At 33.9% G+C, this 23,279-nt stretch overlaps 1 protein-coding gene across 1 annotated transcript; it reads left to right on the top strand.

Moving 5' to 3' along the window:
- Nucleotides 1-1,680: 1,680 nt before the first annotated feature.
- LOC114181702 (2-oxoglutarate-dependent dioxygenase DAO-like) lies at nt 1,681-4,453 on the top strand. Its single transcript, XM_028068227.2, has 3 exons — nt 1,681-2,117; nt 3,687-4,002; nt 4,089-4,453. Exons 1-3 carry the CDS (start codon nt 1,753-1,755, stop codon nt 4,332-4,334), a joined length of 927 nt encoding a protein of 308 aa, XP_027924028.1. The 5' UTR covers nt 1,681-1,752; the 3' UTR covers nt 4,335-4,453.
- Nucleotides 4,454-23,279: the final 18,826 nt, after the last annotated feature.

The raw sequence follows: 23,279 nt of genomic DNA, 5'->3' as shown, positions 1-23,279 counted from the left end.
AGGTTAAAAAAGTTAAAAGAGGAGAATGACAAAAAAACCAAAAATTGAACAAATGTCAAAAAATTAGATATGGGTATAAAGGTAACTTCCAGATATTTTTGTTTTCTTACGGTTTAGATTATCACTATTAAAATAACAATAGAATATGGTTTAATCTTTTTTCTTTACTTCAAAATTAACGCAATATAACTACTGTAGATCTTATTATAGTAAATCAATAGAAATTTAGTGTTATATTATATCCTGTCAGTCCAAGAAAAATATATTACTAATCATTTCAAAATTCTTTTTTGTATAACTTTTAGATAATTATTATAAAATATACAATTTTTCTGTACAAGATGAATATATAGTCTAAAGTTAACTCCATTCGCTGATTAATTAATTGTACGCGTTGTCCACGATTACTAGTAATTTATATATATAGAATGCTAAATGTATTATTGAGACGAATTATTTTTACTTTTAGGAAGTAATTTAAAATACACATCGTAAAATAATCATGCACTATCCTAAAAAATATAGAACATATAGATCTATACCTTACTTCATGCTTTATTTTTTTAATTCTCCTCGTTGGCCACGAATAATATTAATGTACAAAGAGAGAGAGGGAGAGAGAGATGGTCCCACTTATAAACATTCCTTATATTTTGTTTTAAATCAAACTTTCTAAACCGTCGGTATTAATTAATTTCTTAAATTTAGCCATTATAGCTTTTCATTACTGAAAGTAAATCTGCTGCCCCAAAACATGCTCTTTTATTTATGTTATATAAGAAAATGCTTAAAAATTAGATGAAAGCATTACTATTTGTTTTTCCTTTTTATTTTGACGTGTTACTTTCTTGTACTGGTGAATCTGTCGGCTATTACAGGACGCCATCAAGATAATTTTTTCAAATTAAAAATTAAATAGATTATTAAATCTGTGGGTTAAAATCCTCTTTTAGTTTTTATTTTTTGTTGTTTTTATTTAATTTGATTTTCTTAAATCTTTATATTTGTTAAATCGTTTTTTAGTTAGATTTAAATAAATTGTATTAATATCATCTACACACGAAACGATAAAGTTTGTAGTATTTTTTTTAGCTGTTTTAAATTTTTCAAGTTTTCTTTTTCATGTATTAGATTGTATCATGTTATATGACAGTATCTCGTGTTACTCATGGTGTCGGTCTGTGCCAGGTCTTACAGTGTCTCGTATTCAATTCAAATCTTATATTTTATCTTTTGACTCAGACCTATTTTCTTTTTAAAATTAAACAATGTTCTTTGTTTTTAAAATGGGAACAAATTAAAAATTAAGTATAATTATGACTTATATATTTACATTAATTTTTTTTAAAATTTATATATGAAATCACTCTATTTAAATATTAAATTATTTTATTAAAAATACTTATTCTAAACTCATAATTTTTAAAATTTATTATAAATTATAAATTTTAATATTTAAAAACAATTAAAAAGATGTAGTTAACACCAATTATATAAATCTAACAAATATAAAGAAAAAGTTGAGTTAATTTAATTTAAAATTAAACTTAATTAAATAAATTAAATAAGTGGTAAAAAAATAGAATATTTTCGTCTTTAAATCGACATTAGGGTTGGAATATATGTCTTGAAATTTACAAAACCTTTACATGTCATCATTCGTTAACATTGAGGACATCACTATATATTAGTGTGAGTTAACTATTCCTTCTGTCTGAGAATCATATCCAAGGCAAGGTGAAAGAGAAAGAGATGGAGGCTAGTGTTCCAGCGGTGGATTTTCAGAAGCTTTCAGAGGGTGACGATTTTCAGAAGCTTTCAGAGGGTGACGAATGGAAGAAGCTAAGAGAAGCATGTGAGAAATGTGGTTGTTTCAGGGTGATCAACCACCCTATTCCAGAAACTCTGATGAGAGAGATGAAATCAGTGGTGAAATTGGTGCACGATCTTCCTTTAGAGATAAAAATGCGCAACAAATCCATAATTCCTGATAGTGGTTATGTTCCACCCTTTCCAACAAGTCCTCTATATGAGGGCATGGGGATATATGACATGCATGAATCTCCTCAGGCACTTGAAGATTTCTTCTCCCAGTTGGATTTACCACCCTATCACAGGTTCCTTTCTTCTGTACCATTCTGTCTCTTTGTCACAACCATTGATTAAACTAATTAAGTTGAGCAAATTCATGAAAAATTTATATCACTACAAAAAAAATAAAATGTTTCATTACTTAACTAAAATTATTAGTCATGATCAATTTAACTACTAATTTACAAAAGAAAAAAGAAAAAAGGTACTTTGATACCATATTTGACAATCATTTGACTAATCTTAAAAGGATAAAGTTTTGGTAGCTAAATTTTAGAAATCAATCGAAGATCAATTATAAATTTTTATTTATAATAATAATTATTTTTGTACTAAATAATTTTTTATTTTATAAATTATTATCTAAATTAATTATTAATTATAGTGTCTAATAACTTTTAGTCACTAATAATTATTAATTAATAAGACATTTTTTTATAGTAGTGTAGCTTAATAGTGTGGATCATTAATTTGTTTTTCAAAATTCATACGATGAGGAGACCTATTTTACTAAATTATAGGACGTAGGATCTGGTTTGTATAGTTCAATTTAGTTAACTACGACCAACATCATGAATAAAGCCTTTTCTCCTTTCTCCTTTGTTTGCTTCGGCTCCTTAATAATAACTTGCAGAACTTTAACCTAAATTTTGGGAGACACAAAATAAGATTTAATGTATAACAAAAAGACTTGTATAAGAGTTAAGTTCATGATAAATTTGATGTTTTCAATAAATGTTTTACTAATTTTTTTATTTAAATATTAAAAAAAAATTATATCTCTTTCAATTGAGTTTTTTAATCGTCATTTATTTTTTTTATTAACTGAATAATTATCTTCGTTTTATTATTTCCATGGGTTAAAAAATATCAAGTTTTTTTATTAATATAAAAATAATATTAATACTTAATTTAAAAGAGCGAGTAACTATTTTGATATTATTTTATATTTATTTCTAAAATCTCATATTTTGTTAATACAGAAAAGAAAAATATAATAACAAATACAATTAAAAAAAATATACAAGTATTTAGTTAAAAATATAAAAACTGAGAATTTACCCAATTTACCCAAATTTATTAAGATTGAGAATTTAATTAAATGAAAAGAAAATTATATATGTCTTAATCGAATAGTATATTAGCATCTAAAAAAGTAAGGGAAAAAACCCTAATTATTTGTTTCTGTCTTAAATAATTCATCTGGGATATTATTAGTATCTATTTTAAAAATAATAACTTGTTTTTCTATCCGTACTCATATTTAAGGTCACGTTGAGAATCTCCAATCTCAAATCTTAAATGTTTACATTGATCACATTTTTTCCGGATACCCGTTAAAATACCTTTCTTTTGGGAAACATTTCCTTGGTTATATTGGTTGTATAATTATGGTTCTCTTTGTTTCTCGGATATATAAGTTAATACTTTTTTTATTTTGTTTACTATATGTGAATAACTGTGATAACAAATTGTTATTAATGAGAGCTATATATAAAACCTATTTTTATTTTATTTTTTTTGTAGAAATATCATCATAGCACTGAGATTTGCATTATTTCAATTTAAATAAGGTAGATTTGTTTGCAACACAGGCAAATAGTAAAGACATATTCCCAAGCAATTCATGACCTGGCATCAACTATATCACAAAAGATGGCCAAGTGTTTAGGTGTAGTTGGTGTTGATTTCAAGGACTGGCCATTCATTTTAAGATCTATTAAATACAGTTTCGCCCCAGAAAATATAGGTCAAATGGGAGCACAGTTGCACTCAGATACAGGATTTATCACTCTACTTCAAGATGATGAAACTGTTACTGGTCTTGAGTTGTTGGATGATTCTGGCTTATTTAAAGCAGTGCCTCCCAAATCAGGGTCTTTCCTTTGCATTATTGGAGATGTTGGACATGTAAGCATAGATGTTAACTTTGTTTGTTTTTTGAATGACATTGAACCTTAGTTAATATTTGAGCACTATGAATACCTTTCTTTCAGGTTTGGAGCAATGGAAAATTTTGGAATGTTAGGCATCGTGTAATATGCAAGGAAACAGGTACTCGTTATTCGTTTGGTGCATTTATGTTAGCGCCAAGGGATGGTAATGTTGAGGCCCCAACAAAGTTGGTGGAAGTTCACAATGGTCGACGTTATCGACCATTTAAGTATGAAGATTTAAGGGAGTACAGAATCAGCACAGGAAAGAGAAATGGTGAAGTTCTTGATCAATATCGCATTGCTTAATTAGTGGTTTGTGTGAATGCAAACACATCACCAACAACACTTTACAATGTTGGCAATAACATGAATGTTCCATGCATTTTGAAAATCTAATTCATGGTTTACATTTATTTCTCTCTTAAGCCTTTAGATTAAAAGGTTCCATTAATTGAATAATATGATTACAATGAGTACATAGACTTATCCGTGTTAGATAAGTACATCTTTTTCTCGTAAACAACTTTCGATCTCCTCTTCAAATTTAGAAATCTCAATAAAATGAAACTCTCTACTAATGAAAGGCTTTGATCATATTGGTCTTCTCATATAACTTTTAATAATCTGCCACCAGAGAACACTTGATACAGAAAGATCTAATATACTTCTTCAAATGTTTAGAATGTTATCTACTAAAGGAACCTTTTCAAATAGATTATGTATATATAATATTAACAGTAGACTAAAACTAATCGTATAAAATTGTTTGCTTCCTAAAAGATATCTAAAAGACTTTGAAGTAATTAAAACAAATATAAACTATTCGTTGAGATTTATTTTATCTTAGTGTCTCTTATTACATATTGAATTAGCTTCAACTATTTCTATATGATACTTAAACAACATTGTCATATGATAGACGATAGACGAGGTCCTGAATGTAAAAGCTTAATGGTATACAAGGCATGAAAGAGGCAATGAGGGAATGATTTATTCAATGAAGAGTGGTGGCTTATATAAGCCTTTACAATAACTGTAAAACTGAAAGTGCCGCATTGCATGACAGTAATGTAGGCACGAAAACAAAAAATAAAAACCCAGTTCAACCCCTGTTAACGCGGAGAACTTTGTGAGCACATCCTAAACAAATCTTAACAACTTAACACTGTAGTCGCCTAGTACCTTGATAACACTTGATAGTGCAAGCATGTCATTTAGAGATCTTTCATATGCAGAACTGAACATACTAGACTAATAATAACGTATACTTTCATCACTTTATATAGTTTTTTATCATCAAAATCACTTAGAACTTTTATCTAATGGGGTATTTTATATCATCTGGTTCCATCAACTTTAATTTAAGAGGTTTGCTCGGTGTAGGCTCTAGAAGTCTTTGAAACCATGAGTTTCATGGTATACAAGTTATTACGTAGACTCTATTACTCAGAATTTGGATAATTGGAGTTTGAAAATTTTTCCAAAGTAAAAATTCTCTCTTAGGCTTTTAGAAATTTTTATCCATATCTTTTGATTCCAAATTCATTGGGGGCAAATCTACCTTATTAATTTGTCTTGATTGTGCCGTCAATGAAGGTATAATATTGGAGTTTCTTTATCTTTGATCTCTTCAACATTTTTAGTTTTGTCAACCTTTCATTGAAAAATATAAAAATGTTGAAGTGATCATACACGAGATTAGCATTCCATCTTTATAAGAGTAGTAAAGTTCAATAAAAAAAGTACAATCACTAACCTGGACGCTTCAAAAATCCACTAGGTGCGAATAAAAACCCCCAAATCGTGCCTCCGCAAAAATTCTTCATCACTGAGAAGAGAAGTTTTGTGTTGTGTTGCTGACGAGAAGTTACAGGGTGAAAGAGCTCGTCGTCGCGCCCTCTCTCGCTCGAACCTCCACGCTCGTCACGTAGTCGTCTCGCTGAAGCAACTCGTGATGCTGCAGAACCACGCGTCGTTGCAGCAAGTCGCATCGTCGAGGAAGCTGGTTTATTGGAGTTTCGCTTCCCCATCGCCTCGGTTAGTTTCGCCCACTCGTGGAAGAAATCCCGCATCAAAGAGAAGGAGGGAAAACTGCAACTCACTCAAGCAAGGGTGAAAAGCTAAAGGGGAGAAAAGTGAATTGTGATGTTTCCCCTCTATACTTTAACCTAATATATATATATATATATATATATATATATATATATATATATATATATATATATATTTACCTTAGTGTATGCGTTGTCGATCGATGCAAACTATTTAAATTGTTATGCGTCGGCCATCCCACGCTAGTTATTTGGTGTGTTTGCGTCGACTAAACCAACGAGAAGCTTCAATTTATGATTTTTTACATTTTCAGAATAGTTAATTTTTTTTTCTAATTAATTTTTTGTTAACGTCTATTTTGCATGGGTTTGGCCGACGTAATTTGCATCGCACGTTGGTTCGACGCCATGATTTGGAACCTAAAATGATGCATTCTTGTAGTGTTAATTAATTGATTAATTCCAAATTTAAATTGATTAACACTAGTGTAAAAATTGGATTTTATGACAATTTATTATGGTGGTTATAATCCACTGTCAAGCGGTGGCACAATTATAAATATGATGAGATTTTTATGCCAATTACATAAGAACCGCCATAGTAAGTGGGACCGTGACAATTTTATAATAAAATACAAGTTTATTATATTACTTTTAATTTTAAAAACGAGATACTATAGTAGATCATCTCTATAATCGTCATAATATCTTTATTTTTTCTCTTTCCTACTCTCCTTCTTGTGTGAGCGATGCACTTTACGTGCACACGCTTGTATCCAAATTAGAGACGGTTTGACCGAATCTATCCATTTTATTAATTGAAAAATATATATATTTTTAGAGGGCATGGTCGTTGCAGGTTATCGGAATATTATAAAAAATAATTAAAGTTGATTGTACTAAATACATAGACACAATTGTGATAATGGTAATTGGGACACAAAAATAAAGTTGAAAAATAAAGAGTCCCCTTTGAATGAGGGAGACCATCTCTAATTTGCCCCCAGCATATATTAAAAAGCTTCCTAATATGGGGCATGGGTCGAAATCCGATGCATGAGTCTGTTTTCACTATGGGACTCTAATAATGTCTTTCATGTAGTGGTCGCTCTTGTCTTCGTAGTCACTCTCGTCATTTGAGCTGTTTTCCTTTTAGCTTACTTTTGTTTTCTAAAATTTTTGTGTTGAACACATTTTCTAATTGTTTTTAGTTTTTAAAATATTTGTTATGGAAACAATTTTTCTAGATGATTTTAGATGAGAAATAGATAGTTGAGTATTGTAAAAATCACATTTTAAAACAAAAAAGTGGTGAGAAAATAAATCAAGCCCTTAATATCTATATTTATTTTCAATGCAAGTGGGCTTTAAGTCTAACTCAACCCCACAAAATCGGCTTGTAAGGTGAGGATTGCACCCACTTATATATTGTGAATTGGCCTTATCTCTAGTCGACATGGGACTTCCAACACATCCCCTCATGTCGAGGTATATTCATCTCATGCGTGAGACTAGAAATTAGTGGGTGGCTTGTTAGAGGCCCGATAGCTAATGGAACATAATGTCTAAGAAATCTCGTTAGGATAGACTCTAACTTGGCTCTGATACCATATTAGAAGTGGGCTTTAAGCCTAATTCAAACCCACAAAATTAGCTTGTAAGGTGAGGATTGCACCAGCTTATATATTGTGAATTGACCTTATCTCTAGTCGATCACCCACCAAACTGGTTAATATTATGGTACTTGATTTAGTCCCACATCGTTTAGGATTGTGAGATGTGGTTCTTTATTTTGCTATATAAGAGACCCTTTGTAAAGCTTGATATATACCAAAAAATAAAAAATACTTCCTAGTGTAGTCGTGGACGTAGGCATACACATTGTACGCCGAACCACGTTAAATTCTTCGTGTCGTTTATTTTTCTCTCCTTTATTCTTTCCTTTATTGCCTTGTTCCTAACAATTGGTATCAAGATCCATTTTTCTTAGTATGCTTTGTGGTTGCAGCATTGTTTGATCTTCCACATCAGAAAAGATTTGGTTTCTTTTTCTTCTTGGGAATCTCAGTTTAGAGATGTAGTGTGAGCTTTTATCAAAAGCAGCTGAAGCTTTCGTCAAAAGCAGCAGGAGCTTTCGTCAAAAGCAGCAGGAGCTTTCGTCAAAGGCAATAGAAGCTTTCTTCAAAAGAAGCAAGAGCAATGGCATTAGAAGAAGGGAAGTGAGGATTGAGAAGTTTGATGGTAGTGACTTCGTGTTCTAGAAGATGCAGATAGAGGACTACCTGTATTAGAAGAAGTTGTATCTACGCTTAACATAGCATAAGCCAACCGACATGGAGCAATTGGAATGGGAGTTGTTAGATCGACATACACTTGGTGTGATCAGGCTAACATTAGCCAAGAATGTTGCGTTCAACATCATGGACGAGAAAACAACCGTAGATTTGATGCAGGCGTTGTTAAATATGTATGAGAAGTCATTTCTAGCCAATAAAGTGTATTTGATTCGCATGATAGTCAACCTAAAAATGGATGAAGGTAACTCGGTTAGTAATCATATTAGTGAATTTAATACAATTATTGCACAGTTGACATCGTGTAGATAATATTTGATGATGAGGTGAAAACATTAACTTTATTATCATCTCTTCTCGAAAGTTTGAGTGCAATTGTTACTGTAGTTAGTAATTCTGCAAGTAATAGTAAGTTGAACCTTGATAACATTCACGACTTGATCTTAATTGAAGATGTTCGTAGGAAAAGTTTAGGGGAATCTTCCAATTCCAATTTTGGTTCAGTATTGAGTACTAAAACTAGAGAAAGAAGTAGCCAGAAAGGTCATAATCAAGGCCGAGGCAGATCAAAGTCTAGAGGGAGATCATGACCAAAATTCTGGAATGATATCACTTGTTGTAATTGTCAAAAAAGGGGTCACTTTACAAATGAATGTAGGTCTCCAAGGAAGCACAACAACAACAACAAGAAAGATGATGATCAATCAACAAATGCAGTAGTTAATGAAATCGAAGATGCACTATTTTGTAGTTTAGATAGTTTTATTGACTCATGATTTATGGATTCAGGTGCATCATTTCATACTACACCTTCCTTAGAACTATTATCTAACTATGTTTCAGGAAAGTTTGGGAAGGTCTACCTTGCAGATGGAAAATCTCTTGATATTATAGGAAGATGTGATATTAACATTAGAACCTCTAATGGAAGTGTGTGGACTTTGAATAATGTCAAACATATTCCTGCCTTTAAGAGAAACTTAATATCTATAGGGTAGTTGGATGATGAAGGACACTACACCACTTTTAGAGATGAACATTGGAAGGTAATGAAAGATAATCTTGTATTGCTCGTGGAAAGAAGCAAGGATCTCTTTACATGATTGCAGATAAGGATGTGATATCAGTTGCAGAAGTTGGCAACAATTCATCTTTGTGGCATCAAAGACTTGGACATATGAGTGAGAAAGGAATGAAGCTCATGGTCTCAAAAGGTAAAATACCTAACTTGAAGCATGTTGACGTTGGACCTTGCAAACATTGTATCTTTGGAAAGCAGAAAAAGGTTAGCTTCTCCAAAAAATGTAAGTCGTCTAAAGTTGAAAGACTAGAATTAGTGCATACAGATGTTTGAGGGCCAACTCCAGTAAAATCCCTTGGAGGTTCACAACATTATGTAACTTTCATTGATGACTCTACAAGAAAGGTATAGGTTTATTTTCTTAAATATAAATATAATGTGTTTTCTATGTTTAAAAGGTGGAAAAAGGAGGTTGAGACTCAAACAACTTTAAAGGTTAAATGTTTGAAGTCTGATAATGGTGGAGAATATGATAATAGTCAATTCAAGGAGTTTTGTTCAGAGAATGAGATCATAATGACTAAGACAGATCCAGGAACACTAGAGCAAAATGGTGTGGCAGAAAGAACGGACAGAACCTTAAATGAGATAGCAAGATGTATAAGTCTAGTCAAGACTACACAAGGTATTTTGGACAGATGCAATAAGCACAACAACCTATCTCATAAATAGAGGATCATCAATTCCCTTAGACTATTAGTTACTTGAAGAAGTATGGTTTGGAAATTAGGTAAACCTTTTACATCTAAAAGGTTTTGGTTATGCTTCATATATTTTGTTAAACTCTAAAGTAGAGATAAATTGGACCCTAAGGCAAAGCAATGTTATTTCATTGGTTGTGGATCTAACATGTATGGCTACAGGTTTTGGGATGACCAAAACAAGAAAATTATCAGAAGTAGAAATGTTACTTTTAATGAACACATGTTCTATAAAGACGGGGCTACAGAATTTGCAAAGGCAAATAAACATCCAGAGCAGATATCATTAGAAGAAATTTCAGAAAGTGATGTAATCAACAAAAGGTAGAATACAGAAGTAGAGCTTGAGTCAGAGCCTAAGTCAAAACCTGAACAAATAGTAAAGACAACAACTCCAATAGTCCTAATTAGAAGATCTAGCAGAACAAGTGTAGCACCACAAAGGTATTCTCCTTCATTCCATTACTTGTTGTTGACTGATGCTAGTGAGCCAGAGTATTTTGTTGAGGCTATGCAGGGAGATGAATATATTACGTGGGAGCTAGCAATGGAAGATAAGATTGTTAGTTTTGAAATGGTTGAAAAGCCAAGAAGGGGGGATTGAATTGGCTAGTTAAAAATTTAGGCTATCTTTGCAAGCTAAAAACCACCTTTAATTGAATCAAATAGATCACCAAGTTAGGATGCAAACAGTACTGAACTATACATTTTCAATTGATCAAAAATAGAGTTAACAGATTGATTTTACTAAACAGATTCTGTTCTGGTATACTCAATCGATTGAAACTGAAAAACAGTCGACTGAAATACTGGAAAAAATTAGAAATGCGAATTTGAATTTTAAACCAGAAACAATGCTCAAGAATGATCAAGATCAGTTCCAAATGATTATACAAACATGCTTAACGCTTCAGATGCCATGAAAACATGCAAGAACATGAAAAAGATTATTAAAGCACAAGTTCTTGAAACTTTAAAATGAAAATGCAAGAGAGAAAGGTTAGAGAAGAGAGGACACCACGAAGTTTTATACCGGTTCACTCAAACCTGAGCTACATCCAGTTTGTCAAGGCAACCTTAGCTTGATTTTGCACTATTTCAAAAGTTTTACAAAGTATCCACCCTTACACTTCCAAAATATGCAAAAACACCACAAAAGACTCTTGAATCACACAAGAATCACACCAACACAGCAAGAACCCTCTTGCAGACCTGGAAAACCACCAGGCACACACACAAAGCTTGAGAAAGATCAAACCTTAGTGGTAGCACAGCCTTGCCTACCACAAACCACTTTCTCCAAGCTTCAAACCAAGCCAAAAGCTCCAAGAATTGATCCAAGATCAATCTTCAACAGCTGCAACACCTATGATCACGAAGGAGAGAGTTTCCACATGTTTCCAGAACCAAATCGTGCTCTAAAATGATCAACTGAACTCTCTTTCGAAAATCACAGCTTTTATAGTCAAACTGTTACGAAATTCAACCGGTTGATTTTCAAATCAATCGGTTGATTTCACTTGACTTAAGTGAAATCATTTGATTAAAAACTAAATCAACTGATTGAATTTATTGCAGTTTAAGACTACTGCAGCCAACCTTTTAACATGTTAAAAAGTCATTCAACAGATTAAAAGAGACATTTTAACCTGTTGAAAAACCATTCAACAGATTAAAAACACAACAAAGACCAAACTACATCTAATTAATGCTTTAAGGTCTACAACATGAATTACAAACTACAAGTACACTTTCTTAATGATGTAACTACATGGAGAGCACACGTTCCAGCCTTGATCACCATGGATATCATCAATTCTCCTTTCCTTCATCAATGTAGGCTTCATTCCAATGGTATTGGCTTCAAGATAGTTCAAAAGAGTTTCATTCAATCTTCATCAAATCTTCAAGAAGCAAACCACCTTGGCTTCTCATGTCAACAATCTCCCCCTAATTTGATGAAGCCAACCTCTATTTTATCTATCTTCTTCTATCTTCCATTGCAAAATGCTTCCATTTGTTGGATACCAATTGATGAAGTAAAACCTTAGCTTGAAGCTTGTGAACCTGAAAAGCATTTACAGCAATAATACACACAAGCTAGTAAGTATACAACTGTGATCATGCTCCCCTTATCAATAATATGAGTTCAAATTCAGATTTGATTATTGATTCCAATTTTAATGCTTAGTTTAATGTGATCAATTATCCATTTTCCAATTTTTTCAATTTTTCTCCCCCTTTGGATTCATCAAATAGAACAAATGCATAAAGATAACAAGCATTGCATTTCATTTCATTAATATTGAAAGAGAATACAGCCAACAGAAACTGAAAACAAAAAACAAATGCATAAAGCTGATACAATCAGCCGACTGAAATGAAAAACAACCAACTGAAATAAACAGAACTCAAACAGAAAAATCACAAATACAAGGATGCAATGCATGATCCTAAACAACCACCACACTCAGTCATCCTGAGGATCATTTCTGGTCTGGCATGAGTGGAACATATCATGGATATCATGGATTTGACCATCCAATTCATTGAACCTCTCATTGCAATAGTTGTGATGTTCATGTTGAGACACATTGAGCTCATGCAGCTGGTTCAACACCATCCTCTCAAAATGTGAGTACATAGGGCCTCTATCCTCTAGAGGGTTGTAGGGAATCAAGTCCATAGGTCCATCAGATGGTTCTTCCTCTTGATTTGCACCACTTGGACCAACTTCATGGTCATGTGCACCACCAACAACAGCTCCAACAGTTGTCCATCCATTTCCCACCTTGATAAAGCCCATTTTGTGCATATTTTGGTTGGAGGTATGGTTGAATAGTCCAGTTGACTCCTCTAGCTCATCCTCTACATCAATACCAAAGTATTCAATAAATTTAGACACCGAAACCACATATGGAAGCCTAAAATCCGTGAGCCTCTTGGCCTTGAGCATGTGATCACGAAACATATAGATCCAATCCACTTGAATGTTGTGTTGAATGTAGTACATGAGTATCAAATCTCCCTCATTCAATGTTGAATGGTTGCTACCACGTGGAACAAGGATTTTTGTGACAATCATACCAAGTAACCTTTGATCCACCTTAAGACCACCAACATGGAAGTGTTTGATTTCAGCAATAGGATTTCTCAAGCATTGGCCATAGTATTGCATCTTGTTGAATTCTGGAACAGCCCCAGTTTCACCTTTTCTCACTTGCACACCCCTTGGTTTGAGTCCAACCACATCTTTCCAAGCCCTCTTGTTGATCTCCAATTGAACACCCTTGATCATGGACAGTAGGACATCATTTTTGAATTCCAAGTTAGTGAAAACCACCTTCACCAAGTCTAGATAGATTTTCCCTGAAAGTTCAAGTAAGGATTTCAACTTTTGATGCTTTAGTTGTTGGAATAGGCTCTCGAAGCCTTCAGCCCTTACCCAAGAGAACCTCAACACCTTAGGAATGTTGATCTGCTTCCTATTCATCTCAATGAGGAACACTTGAATGTTGTCCTCATGATCCTCAAACCATGCTTCAATTCTTCCATGGCTTTCATGATTTGGAGACCTTGGAGTAGGAGGAGTGGAGTGCTCATCATCAGATTGGGTAGCTCTTTGGGAACGACGAGGCATGATGAGTGTTGGTGTGGCTGTTTCTAAGAGATGTATGATGCAAATTCAGTAATACAAGTGCAGTATTTATAATTCAACAAACTGATTTTCAAAAACTGTTGATTAAATGGTGCAGATTTTTATAATTAATTCGTTTTATGTTACCCAAATCAATTTAATGTAGTCTAAAACAATATCTCGTGCATTCATGATGTTTTCAATGTGTTTTTATGAGAGAATCAATCAGTTCAGATCATGTGAGTTGCATGTACATTGGAATTGTACACTAGAATGCTTTTTGGTCAAACAATTCAATAAAAGTAACATATGGCTAATGAAATGGCAGTTAAGAGCAGATAGTACCTGACAAAAAGATGCTTTCTTTGACTGAGTCAGCTTAACAATTCAATTCATGAGTAAAAGCACAATTTAAGTAAAATCAACACGTTAAAAAACAGAATCAGTCGACTAAAACAACATCAGAGCATCAGAGATTAAAAATAGAATCTGGTTAAGTGAAATAAGCTGACTGATTTTGAAAATCAATCGATTGAAAATCGTGAAATTGAACTTCATTTCTCCAGATTCAATTTTAATGAAATCAACATACTGAATTATGAAAACAACAGATTAAAAATCATAGCAGATCAATTTTTCATCATCCAGTGGTAGTTTAAGTGAAATAAACATGTTAAAATACAGAAACAACAGGTTGACAGATCATGAATTGTGCAAACAGAGGCAGATTTAAGTGAAATCAACACGTTGAAATGCAAAATAAACAGGTTGACTATGACAGTTTTTAACTCTTGCATACAACAACAGATTTTTATGAAACCAATGCATGAGTACATAAGATTAACATGCTACAAACACATCAGACCACATTCTTGATGTCTAAAATGCCTAGTTCAGTTCTTAGCTTGTTAAACCTATCTCTAGCTAATGGTTTTGTAAACAAATCCGCCAATTGATTTTCAGTTTTAACAAATTTGATTTCACAATCTCCCTTTTGAACATGATCACGAATGAAATGATGCCTAATCTCTATATGCTTTGTTTTAGAATATTGTATTGGATTCTTGGTTAAGTTGATTGCTCTAGTATTATCACAATACAAAGGTACCTTGCTTAGCCTTACACCATAGTCCAAAAGTTGATGTTTCAACCATATGATTTGTGCACAGCCATGTCCAGCAGCAATATATTCAGCTTCAGTTGTGGAAAGTGCCACACAAGCTTGCTTTTCGCTATTCCATGATATTAGACTTGATCCAAGCAAATGGCAAGTACCACTTGTGCTTTTCCTATCCAATTTGCACCCTGCATAGTCTGAATCTGAAAAGCCACTAAGAGATATGTTAGAATCACATGGATACCATAAACCAACATTGGTTGTTCCTTTGAGGTACTTTAGAATCCTTTTTGCAGCCTTAAAGTGTGATTCCTTAGGATTTGCTTGAAATCTAGCACATAAGCATACTCCAAACTGAATATTTGGCCTACTTGCTGTAAGATAGAGCAAAGACCCAATCAACCCTCTATATTTGGTTGAATTTACTTTACTGGTTGGCCAGCCTCATCTGCATCCATAAGGCAATTTGTTGCAATTGGAGTGGCAGCTTCCTTGCAATCCTCCATTTTGAACTTTTTCAACAAGTCAAAACAGTATTTTGATTGATTTAAAAATGTTCCATGCTTGAGTTACTTGACTTGTAGCCCTAGAAAGTAGGCAAGCTCACCCATCATGGACATCTCAAATTCTCCCTGCATAGCTGTAACAAACTCTTCACACAATCTGTTATTATTTGAACCAAAGATGATATCATCAACATACACTTGAACAAGTATAACATCATTATCATGTTTTCTAATGAAGAGTGTTTTGTCCACTGCACCTCTAGCATAACCTTTTGATAAGAGAAAGTTGCTTAGCCTTTCATACCATTACCTTGGTGCTTGTTTCAAACCATATAAGGCCTTTTTCAATTTGAAAACATGGTTAGGATAGAGATGATCCTTAAATCCAGGAGGTTGTGATACATATACTTCTTCATTTAGGAAACCATTCAAGAATGCATTTTTCACATCCATTTGATGCAATTTAAAGTTACACATGCAAGCATATGCTAAGAGTAATCTCACAGCTTCTAGCCTAGCTACAGGTGCATAAGTTTCATCGAAATCAATGCCTTCTTTTTGATTATAACCTTTAGCAACTAGTCTAGCTTTGTTTCTTACTATATTACCATCTTCATCCATTTTGTTTCTAAAAACCCATTTGGTTCCAATTATATTCATATCATTAGTTTTAGGCACTAGAAACCACACATCATTTCTTGTGAATTGATTGAGTTCATCTTGCATAGCCACAATCCAATTATTATCATTCAAAGCATCATGCACATTCTTAGGTTCAATTTGAGATACAAATGCAACATGTTCAAAAAATACAATCCTACGTCTAGTAGATACTCCATGTTTGATATCACCTATGATGTTGTCCATTGATAAACCTCTAGGCTAGATTCAATCCTTTGGCAATTTGTTGTCTACAGCTTTTTCAGTCGACTGTTTTTCCTTTTCAGCCAACTTATTTCCTGCAGCAGTGGAATTTTCTGCAGCAAAAATCTGCTCCTGCAGTAGATCTTCCTCATCTGCATTCTTTAACACTTGATCTTGCAATTTTGGGTTAGTTTCATCAAATACAACCTACATAGACTCTTCAACAGTCATCAATCTCTTATTATAGACTCTATATGCATGACTTTGTGTAGCATAGCCTAGAAAAACACCTTCATCCGCTTTTGTATCAAATTTGCCAAGACTTTCTTTGTCATTATTTAAGATGAAGCACTTACATCCAAATACTTTTAGGTGACTTAAAACAGGCATTCTCCCTTTTGAAAGCATGAAAAATGTCATTTTTGGCAGCTAAGAACAAAGTCCATGTGTACCTAGAGAAATCATCAACAATGACTAATGCATAAAGATTGCCACCAAGACTCATGGTTCGAGATGGACCAAATAGATCCATGTGAAGCATCTCTAAAGGTCTTTCAGTTGAAACAACATTTTTGGATTTAAAAGAGACCTTTGTTTGTTTTCCTTTTTGACATGCTTCACACATTCTATCCTTCTCAAACTTAAGTTTTGGTAGTCCTTAAACCAGCTGTTTTTTATCTAGCCGATTGAAATGCTGCATGTGTATGTGACAAAGTCTTCTATGCCATAACCAAGTATCATCCTCTTTTGTAAGCAAACAATGGATGCTACATGATGCATGATGCAGGTCAAGTAGATATATATATTATTGACTCTTTTGCCTATCAAAACAATACTACCATGTGCATCATATATCAAACAACTATTTGGTTCAAACATGACTTTAAAGCCTTTATCACATAGTTGAATTATACTTATCAAATTGTGTTTGAGTCCTTCAACCAGCAACACATTCTTGATGTTGAAAGAGGATCCATTGCCTATGACTCCATTTCCAAGGATTCTTCCTTTGTTGTTGTCTCCATAGGTTACAAACCCTTCCTCCTTCAACTCCAACTTTGCAAATTTTGTTTTATCTCCTGTCATATGTCTTAAACAACCACTATCAAGGTACCGCAAATCTTTCTTATCACCTTTCATGACCTGTAAAACATATTTGGATTATTTGGTACCCTTTGATAGGTTGGGTCCATCATGGTTATGCCTTTCTAGATCCTTTTGGGATCCATTTCATAATCCCTTTAGGAACATCATATTTTCTAGCATGACAGTTCTTAATAACATGACCTTTTTGCATACAATAGTTGCATGAAATGAATGGCATGTCACTTGGCATACTTTTTGAAAAGAAACTAGAGAACTTTTTGGTTTTCTTTTGAAAAGAAGGATTGAAACCAAGTCCAGCTTTGCCAAACACACAATTTTGTGAACCAAGAACAGCCTCTAAGTTTGCTTCTCCTCTTGTGAACCTTGCACATGTCTTTATAAGGTATTTTCCTTGGCACTCTTGCTTTGTGAAACACGAAAAAACTCATCCATGTTGAGAGATGAAGTGAGGATATTCTTTGCATTACAATCATATTGGGCTCTCCTTCTCTCTTCCTCATTCCATTGAGTCCATGGCTTATTAACCTGCACATCATCAACAATATGCTTAGGAGTATATGGTCCATTTATGATTGCATCCCATATCCCTTGATCTATTGACTCAATAAAGATTTTCATCCTAATTTTCCAAAATTGGTAATTAATGACACTAAACATAGGGGGTCTATGAATTGAGGCACCTTCACCAAAGGGTAACTTCTTTTCAGCCATTTCAAGTAGTTCAAAACAGATTTAGGACCTTACTTGATCAAATTTCAAGTACCTTGCTATAGATACCAATTGTTAGTTTTGAAATGGTTGAAAAGCCAAGAAGGGGATTTGAATTGGCTAGTTAAAAATTTAGGCTATCTTTGCAAGTTAAAAAACACCTTTAATTGAATCAAATAGATCACCAAGTTAGGATGCAAACAGTACTGAACTATACACTTTCAATCGATCAAAAACAGAGTTAACAGATTGATTTTACTAAACAGATTTTGTTCTGGTATAATCAATCGATTGAAACTGAAAAACAGTCGACTAAAATACTGGAAAAAATCAGAAATGCGAATTTGAATTTTAAACCAGAAACAATGCTCAAGAATGATCAAGATCAGTTCCAAATGATTATACAAACATGCTCAATGCTTCAGATGCTATGAAAACATGCAAGAACATGAAAAAGATTATTAAAGCACAAGTTCTTGAAATTTAAAATGAAAATGCAAGAGAGAAAGGTTAGAGAAGAGAGGACACCATGAAGTATTATACTGGTTCACTCAAACCTGAGCTACATCCAGTTTGTCAAGGCAACCTTAGCTTGACTTTGCACTATTTCAAAAGTTTTACAAAGTATCCACCCTTACACTTCCAAAATATGCAAAAACACCACAAAAGACTCTTGAATCACACAAGAACCACACCAGCACAGCAAGAACCCTCTTGCAGACCTGGAAAATCACTAGGCACACACACAAAGCTTGAGAAAAGATCAAACCTTAGTGGTAGCACAGCCTTGCCTACCACAAACCACTTTCCCCAAGCTTCAAACTAAGCCAAAAGCTCCAAAAATTGATCCAAGATCAATCTTCAACAGCTGCAACACCTATGATCACGAAGGAGAGAGTTTCCACACGTTTCCAGAACCAAATCGTGCTCTAAAATGATCAACTGAACTCTCTTTTGAAAATCTCAGCTTTTATAGTCAAACTGTTACGAAATTCAACCGGTTGATTTTCAAATCAATCGGTTGATTTTACTTGACTTAAGTGAAATCAGTTGATTAAAAACTAAATCAACTGATTGAATTTATTGCAGTTTAAGACTACTGCAGCCAACCTTTTAACCTGTTAAAAAGTCATTCAACAGATTAAAAGAGACATTTTAACCTGTTGAAAAACCATTCAACAGATTAAAAACACAACAAAGACCAAACTACATCTAATTAATGATTTAAGGTCTACAACATGAATTACAAACTACAAGTACACTTTCTTAATGATGTAACTACATGGAGAGCACACGTTCCAGCCTTGATCACCATGGATATCATTAATTCTCCTTTCCTTCATCAATGTAGGCTTCATTCCAATGGTATTGGCTTCAAGATAGTTCAAAAGAGCTTCATTCAATGTTCATCAAATCTTCAAGAAGAAAACCACCTTAGTTTCTCATGTCAACAGAGATAAAGTCTTTTCACAAGAATAAAATATGGTTTTTAACCAAGCTACTAGAAGGAAATAAGCTTTTGCAAAACAGATGGGTCTATCGGTTAAAAGAAGAACTAGATGACAGCAAAAGATATAAGGCTAGACTTGTAGTAAAAGGGTTCCAATAGAGACGGGGAATTGACTTCACAAAAAATTTTCTCTCCAATTGTCAAGATGACTACCATCAGAGTTATCTTGAGTATAGTAGCTGCAAAAAATCTTCATCTAGAGTAGTTAGATGTGAAAATTGCATTCCTACATTGGAATCTTGAGGAAGAAATATTTATGGCACAACCAAAAGGTTTTGAAGTACAAGGCAAAGAGAATCTTGTACGCAAACTTCATAAAAGTTTGTATGGATTGCAACAAGCACCAAAACAATAGTACAAGAAGTTTATTGAGTTTGTGAAAAACTTAGGATTTCACAAATGTGAAGAAGATCATTGTTGTTACGTGAAGAAATATGTTGACAGCTATATCATTACTTCCTTGTATGTTGACGACATTTTGATTGTTGGTGCTAATATGGAAGAAATTGACTGGTTGAAGAAACATTGTCAGAAAATTTTGAAATGAAGAATCTTGGTCCAGCCAAGCAAATTCTTGGTATGAGAATCTTCAGGGATAGATCTGAAGGTATTTTGAACTTATCTTAGTAAAAATATATAGAGAAATTGCTTAGCAGGTCTAATGTTGGAAATGCTAAAACTAGGAATAAACCTTTGGAAACTCACTTAAAGTTTTCAAAAAGGCAATCTTCTCAGATAGAGGAAGAAGAAAGTCACATGTCTAAAGTGTCATATGCATTTGCAGTAGGGAGCTTGATGTATGCTATGGTTTGCACCAAACCTAAGATAGCACAAGCAATGGGAGTTGTGAGTAGGTTATCAAATCCCATAAAGGAGCATTGGGACGGCGTGAAGTGGATATTGAGATATTTGAATGGCACTTCAAAGATGCATTTGTCTTTTAGAAGAAGTAATCTCACTTTACAGGGGTTTTCTGATGCTGATTTGGGAGGTGATTTGGATGGTAGAAAGAGCATAACATGTTACATTTTTACGTTGGATGGTACAACTATCAGTTGGAAGTCTAAACTTCAAGGAAGAGTTTCCCTTTCAACCATTGAAGCTGAGTATGTAGCCATCTCAGAAGCAATAAAGGAGATGATATAGTTGAAGAATCTTCTAAAAGAATTGGGGAAATAGCAAGATGACTCTTTGTTGTTCAGTGACATTCAAAGTGCTATTTGTCTTGCTAAAAATCCAATTCTTCATTTTAGATGCAAGCACATTGAATTGAAGTATCATTTTATTAGAAACATGATAAATGATGGAGACTTGTTTTTGTTGAAGATTCCAAGGGTAGAGAATCCAGCTGATATGTTGACCAAGACTGTCACAACAACTAAGTTGAGGCTTTACATTGCCTCAACTGGCCTTTGTAAAGCTTTATATACACCAAAAAATAAAAATACTTCCTAGTGTAGTCATGGACGTAGGCATACACATTGTATGCCGAACCACATTAAATTCTTTGTGTTGTTTATTTTTCTCTCCTTTATTCTTTCCTTTATTGCCTTACTCCTAACAATGCTCAACCTTTTGTATTTGTTTTTCTTTTATAATTTATTTGTATGAAGGTTGGAAGCTTTTTCTCATTGATGGACTTTTTCTTTTGGGTAATGTTGTTGCTTATGTTGAAGATTTGTACAACCGATGTGATCTTGATTAGTTATACTCAGTGGCGAACTTTAGTTATGGTCCAGGGGGCATTGGCCCCCCAAATGTTTTCCCAATATTCATTTTGTGACATCCCATTTAATGGATAACTCTAATAAACAAAATATCACATATTATAATATGAAATAGAGCACACAACAAAATTATAAAGGATAAGCCATTGCAGTTATTCCAAAGTATACTAGAAAGGAAAATCTAAGGCACAAACGAATTCCATAAACTTAATAGAAACAAGAGCAACAATTTTCCAAAAGGATTGCTCGCAAAGCAAGGGATTACAAAATAACACAATTCTGCAAATGGTGCTCTAAAAGAGCATGAGCTACATGCCCAACCCAGACAGCAGCATCACCACCATATGAATGATCCCTAGGAAACTCCATTGCTCACACCAAGTAGTTGGTGATCATTACAAAAAGAAAAAGCCAAGCAGAGAACACATACACAAAAAGAAAAGAAGGGTAAGCTAGAGAAAAATAATTTTTTAACATATAAATGAGCAGGCAAATTATAAACAATTGAATCAGTAAGCATACAAAGCATGTGATAGCAAACAATTAAGACTCTCAAACTCAATTATCTGGATACATGTAAAGAGATCAGATTCACTAGATGCTTGCACTTGTGGTGGCCTCTATTGCTCTGTAGAGCCATTACCAATGGGTTTCACCTTACCACGCACAAGGTTAGTCCATGATCATCTAAGGTTATTATCCTATCAGAGACTAGGACCTCCTGCTACTCTCACCACTTGAATTAGTCTTCTCTTTGTGAGTTTGACTAATTCTTTAGAGTGAAAGGATGCAACCTTGCTTGCATCTATATCTAATTACATACACTACAACACCACTATAAGGTCTCCCAAGAGACTCATGGAATTACGTCTAACTCATACCACATGCATGTTCTCACACCAAATCCACATGTTATCACAAAGCATTATAATCTCATGCCAATGCACAAACAACCAACCAATTCTTGTTTCATTTCATACCAAGCACAACAATTCTAGTTCATAACATCCCATAATGCATGCATAGTCATAAGTTCATGCTTCTAAGAATAATTCAATCAATCCACAAGTGAAATCACAAAGTTTGAAGCAAATTTGCCTCATTCTCACTTAAGCTAAGAGGTCTCACTCAGGCGACAGGGTCCCCTCACTTAAGCTAGACTCTCCTTGCTTGGGCGAGAATGCGAATAGAGGGTACAATTCATCACTACGAGTTCTCACTTAAGTTAGACCTCCTTGCTTAGGCGAAATTTCTCTCACTTAGGCAAAAATTCTCACTTGAGCGATAACTCACGCAGAGACAAAGAAGAGTTCTCTACTACTCTCGCTTAGGCTAGAGGATTCTCGCCTGGGCAAGAATAGCAGTTTCCCTCTTGCTCCTGCATGCAACAGTAGAAATCCAGCCATCCACACAAACACTATATTTTCACATAATCACAAGCATCATCGAAGCATTGAAAACGCGAAACAGAACCAAAATAAGCAAAACATTTTAAAAGCGCACAAAACCCTAGCTTCCCTTACCTTGACTGAAAGCTAACTCAAAGAGAAGAAAACCTATAGTGGAGAAGCACTAGGACCAAGAATAGCTTAAGGAGTTGAAACAGAAACATAGGGGGACAAAAATTAGACCATGACACTGATTAATGTAGAACCAGAGCTTAGGAACTGAAAACGAAGAGGGACAAAAGTTGGGGATTGACTTACGTGGAAAAAATACGCTCAACTAGCTCGAAGGAGGTTCTCTCAAGGGCCCTAGCTAAGCTCCTACTTCAGAACTAGGAGGAAGAAGGTGAACTGTTTTTGAAAAAGAAAACAAAATGAAAGTGAGTGGCTAGAAGGGAGTTCCAAAGGTAACAAGTGGATCGACTATGGACCCTTATTCACTAAAGCTTATCCCATTTACCTAAAACAGAAAATGGGTCTTACACATTTCATTTGTACTTTTA

This window comes from Vigna unguiculata, chromosome 4, assembly GCF_037176805.1.
Source record: "Vigna unguiculata cultivar grain cowpea cultivar isolate G323 ecotype 2 chromosome 4, ASM3717680v1, whole genome shotgun sequence".
In the NCBI taxonomy this organism is placed as follows: domain Eukaryota; kingdom Viridiplantae; phylum Streptophyta; class Magnoliopsida; order Fabales; family Fabaceae; genus Vigna; species Vigna unguiculata.
Note: the sequence above shows the minus strand (reverse complement) of the source record. Positions and strands in the feature narration are given on the sequence as shown.

What these genes read in the sequence shown, in the direction of transcription:
- LOC114181702 (XM_028068227.2), top strand. Translation starts at nt 1,753, where the DNA reads ATGGAGGCTAGTGTTCCAGCGGTGGATTTTCAGAAGCTTTCAGAGGGT. An exon ending in GATTTACCACCCTATCACAG is followed by an intron (nt 2,118 to 3,686) that starts GTTCCTTTCTTC and finishes TTTGCAACACAG; the next exon opens with GCAAATAGTAAAGACATATT. An exon ending in TTATTGGAGATGTTGGACAT is followed by an intron (nt 4,003 to 4,088) that starts GTAAGCATAGAT and finishes CCTTTCTTTCAG; the next exon opens with GTTTGGAGCAATGGAAAATT.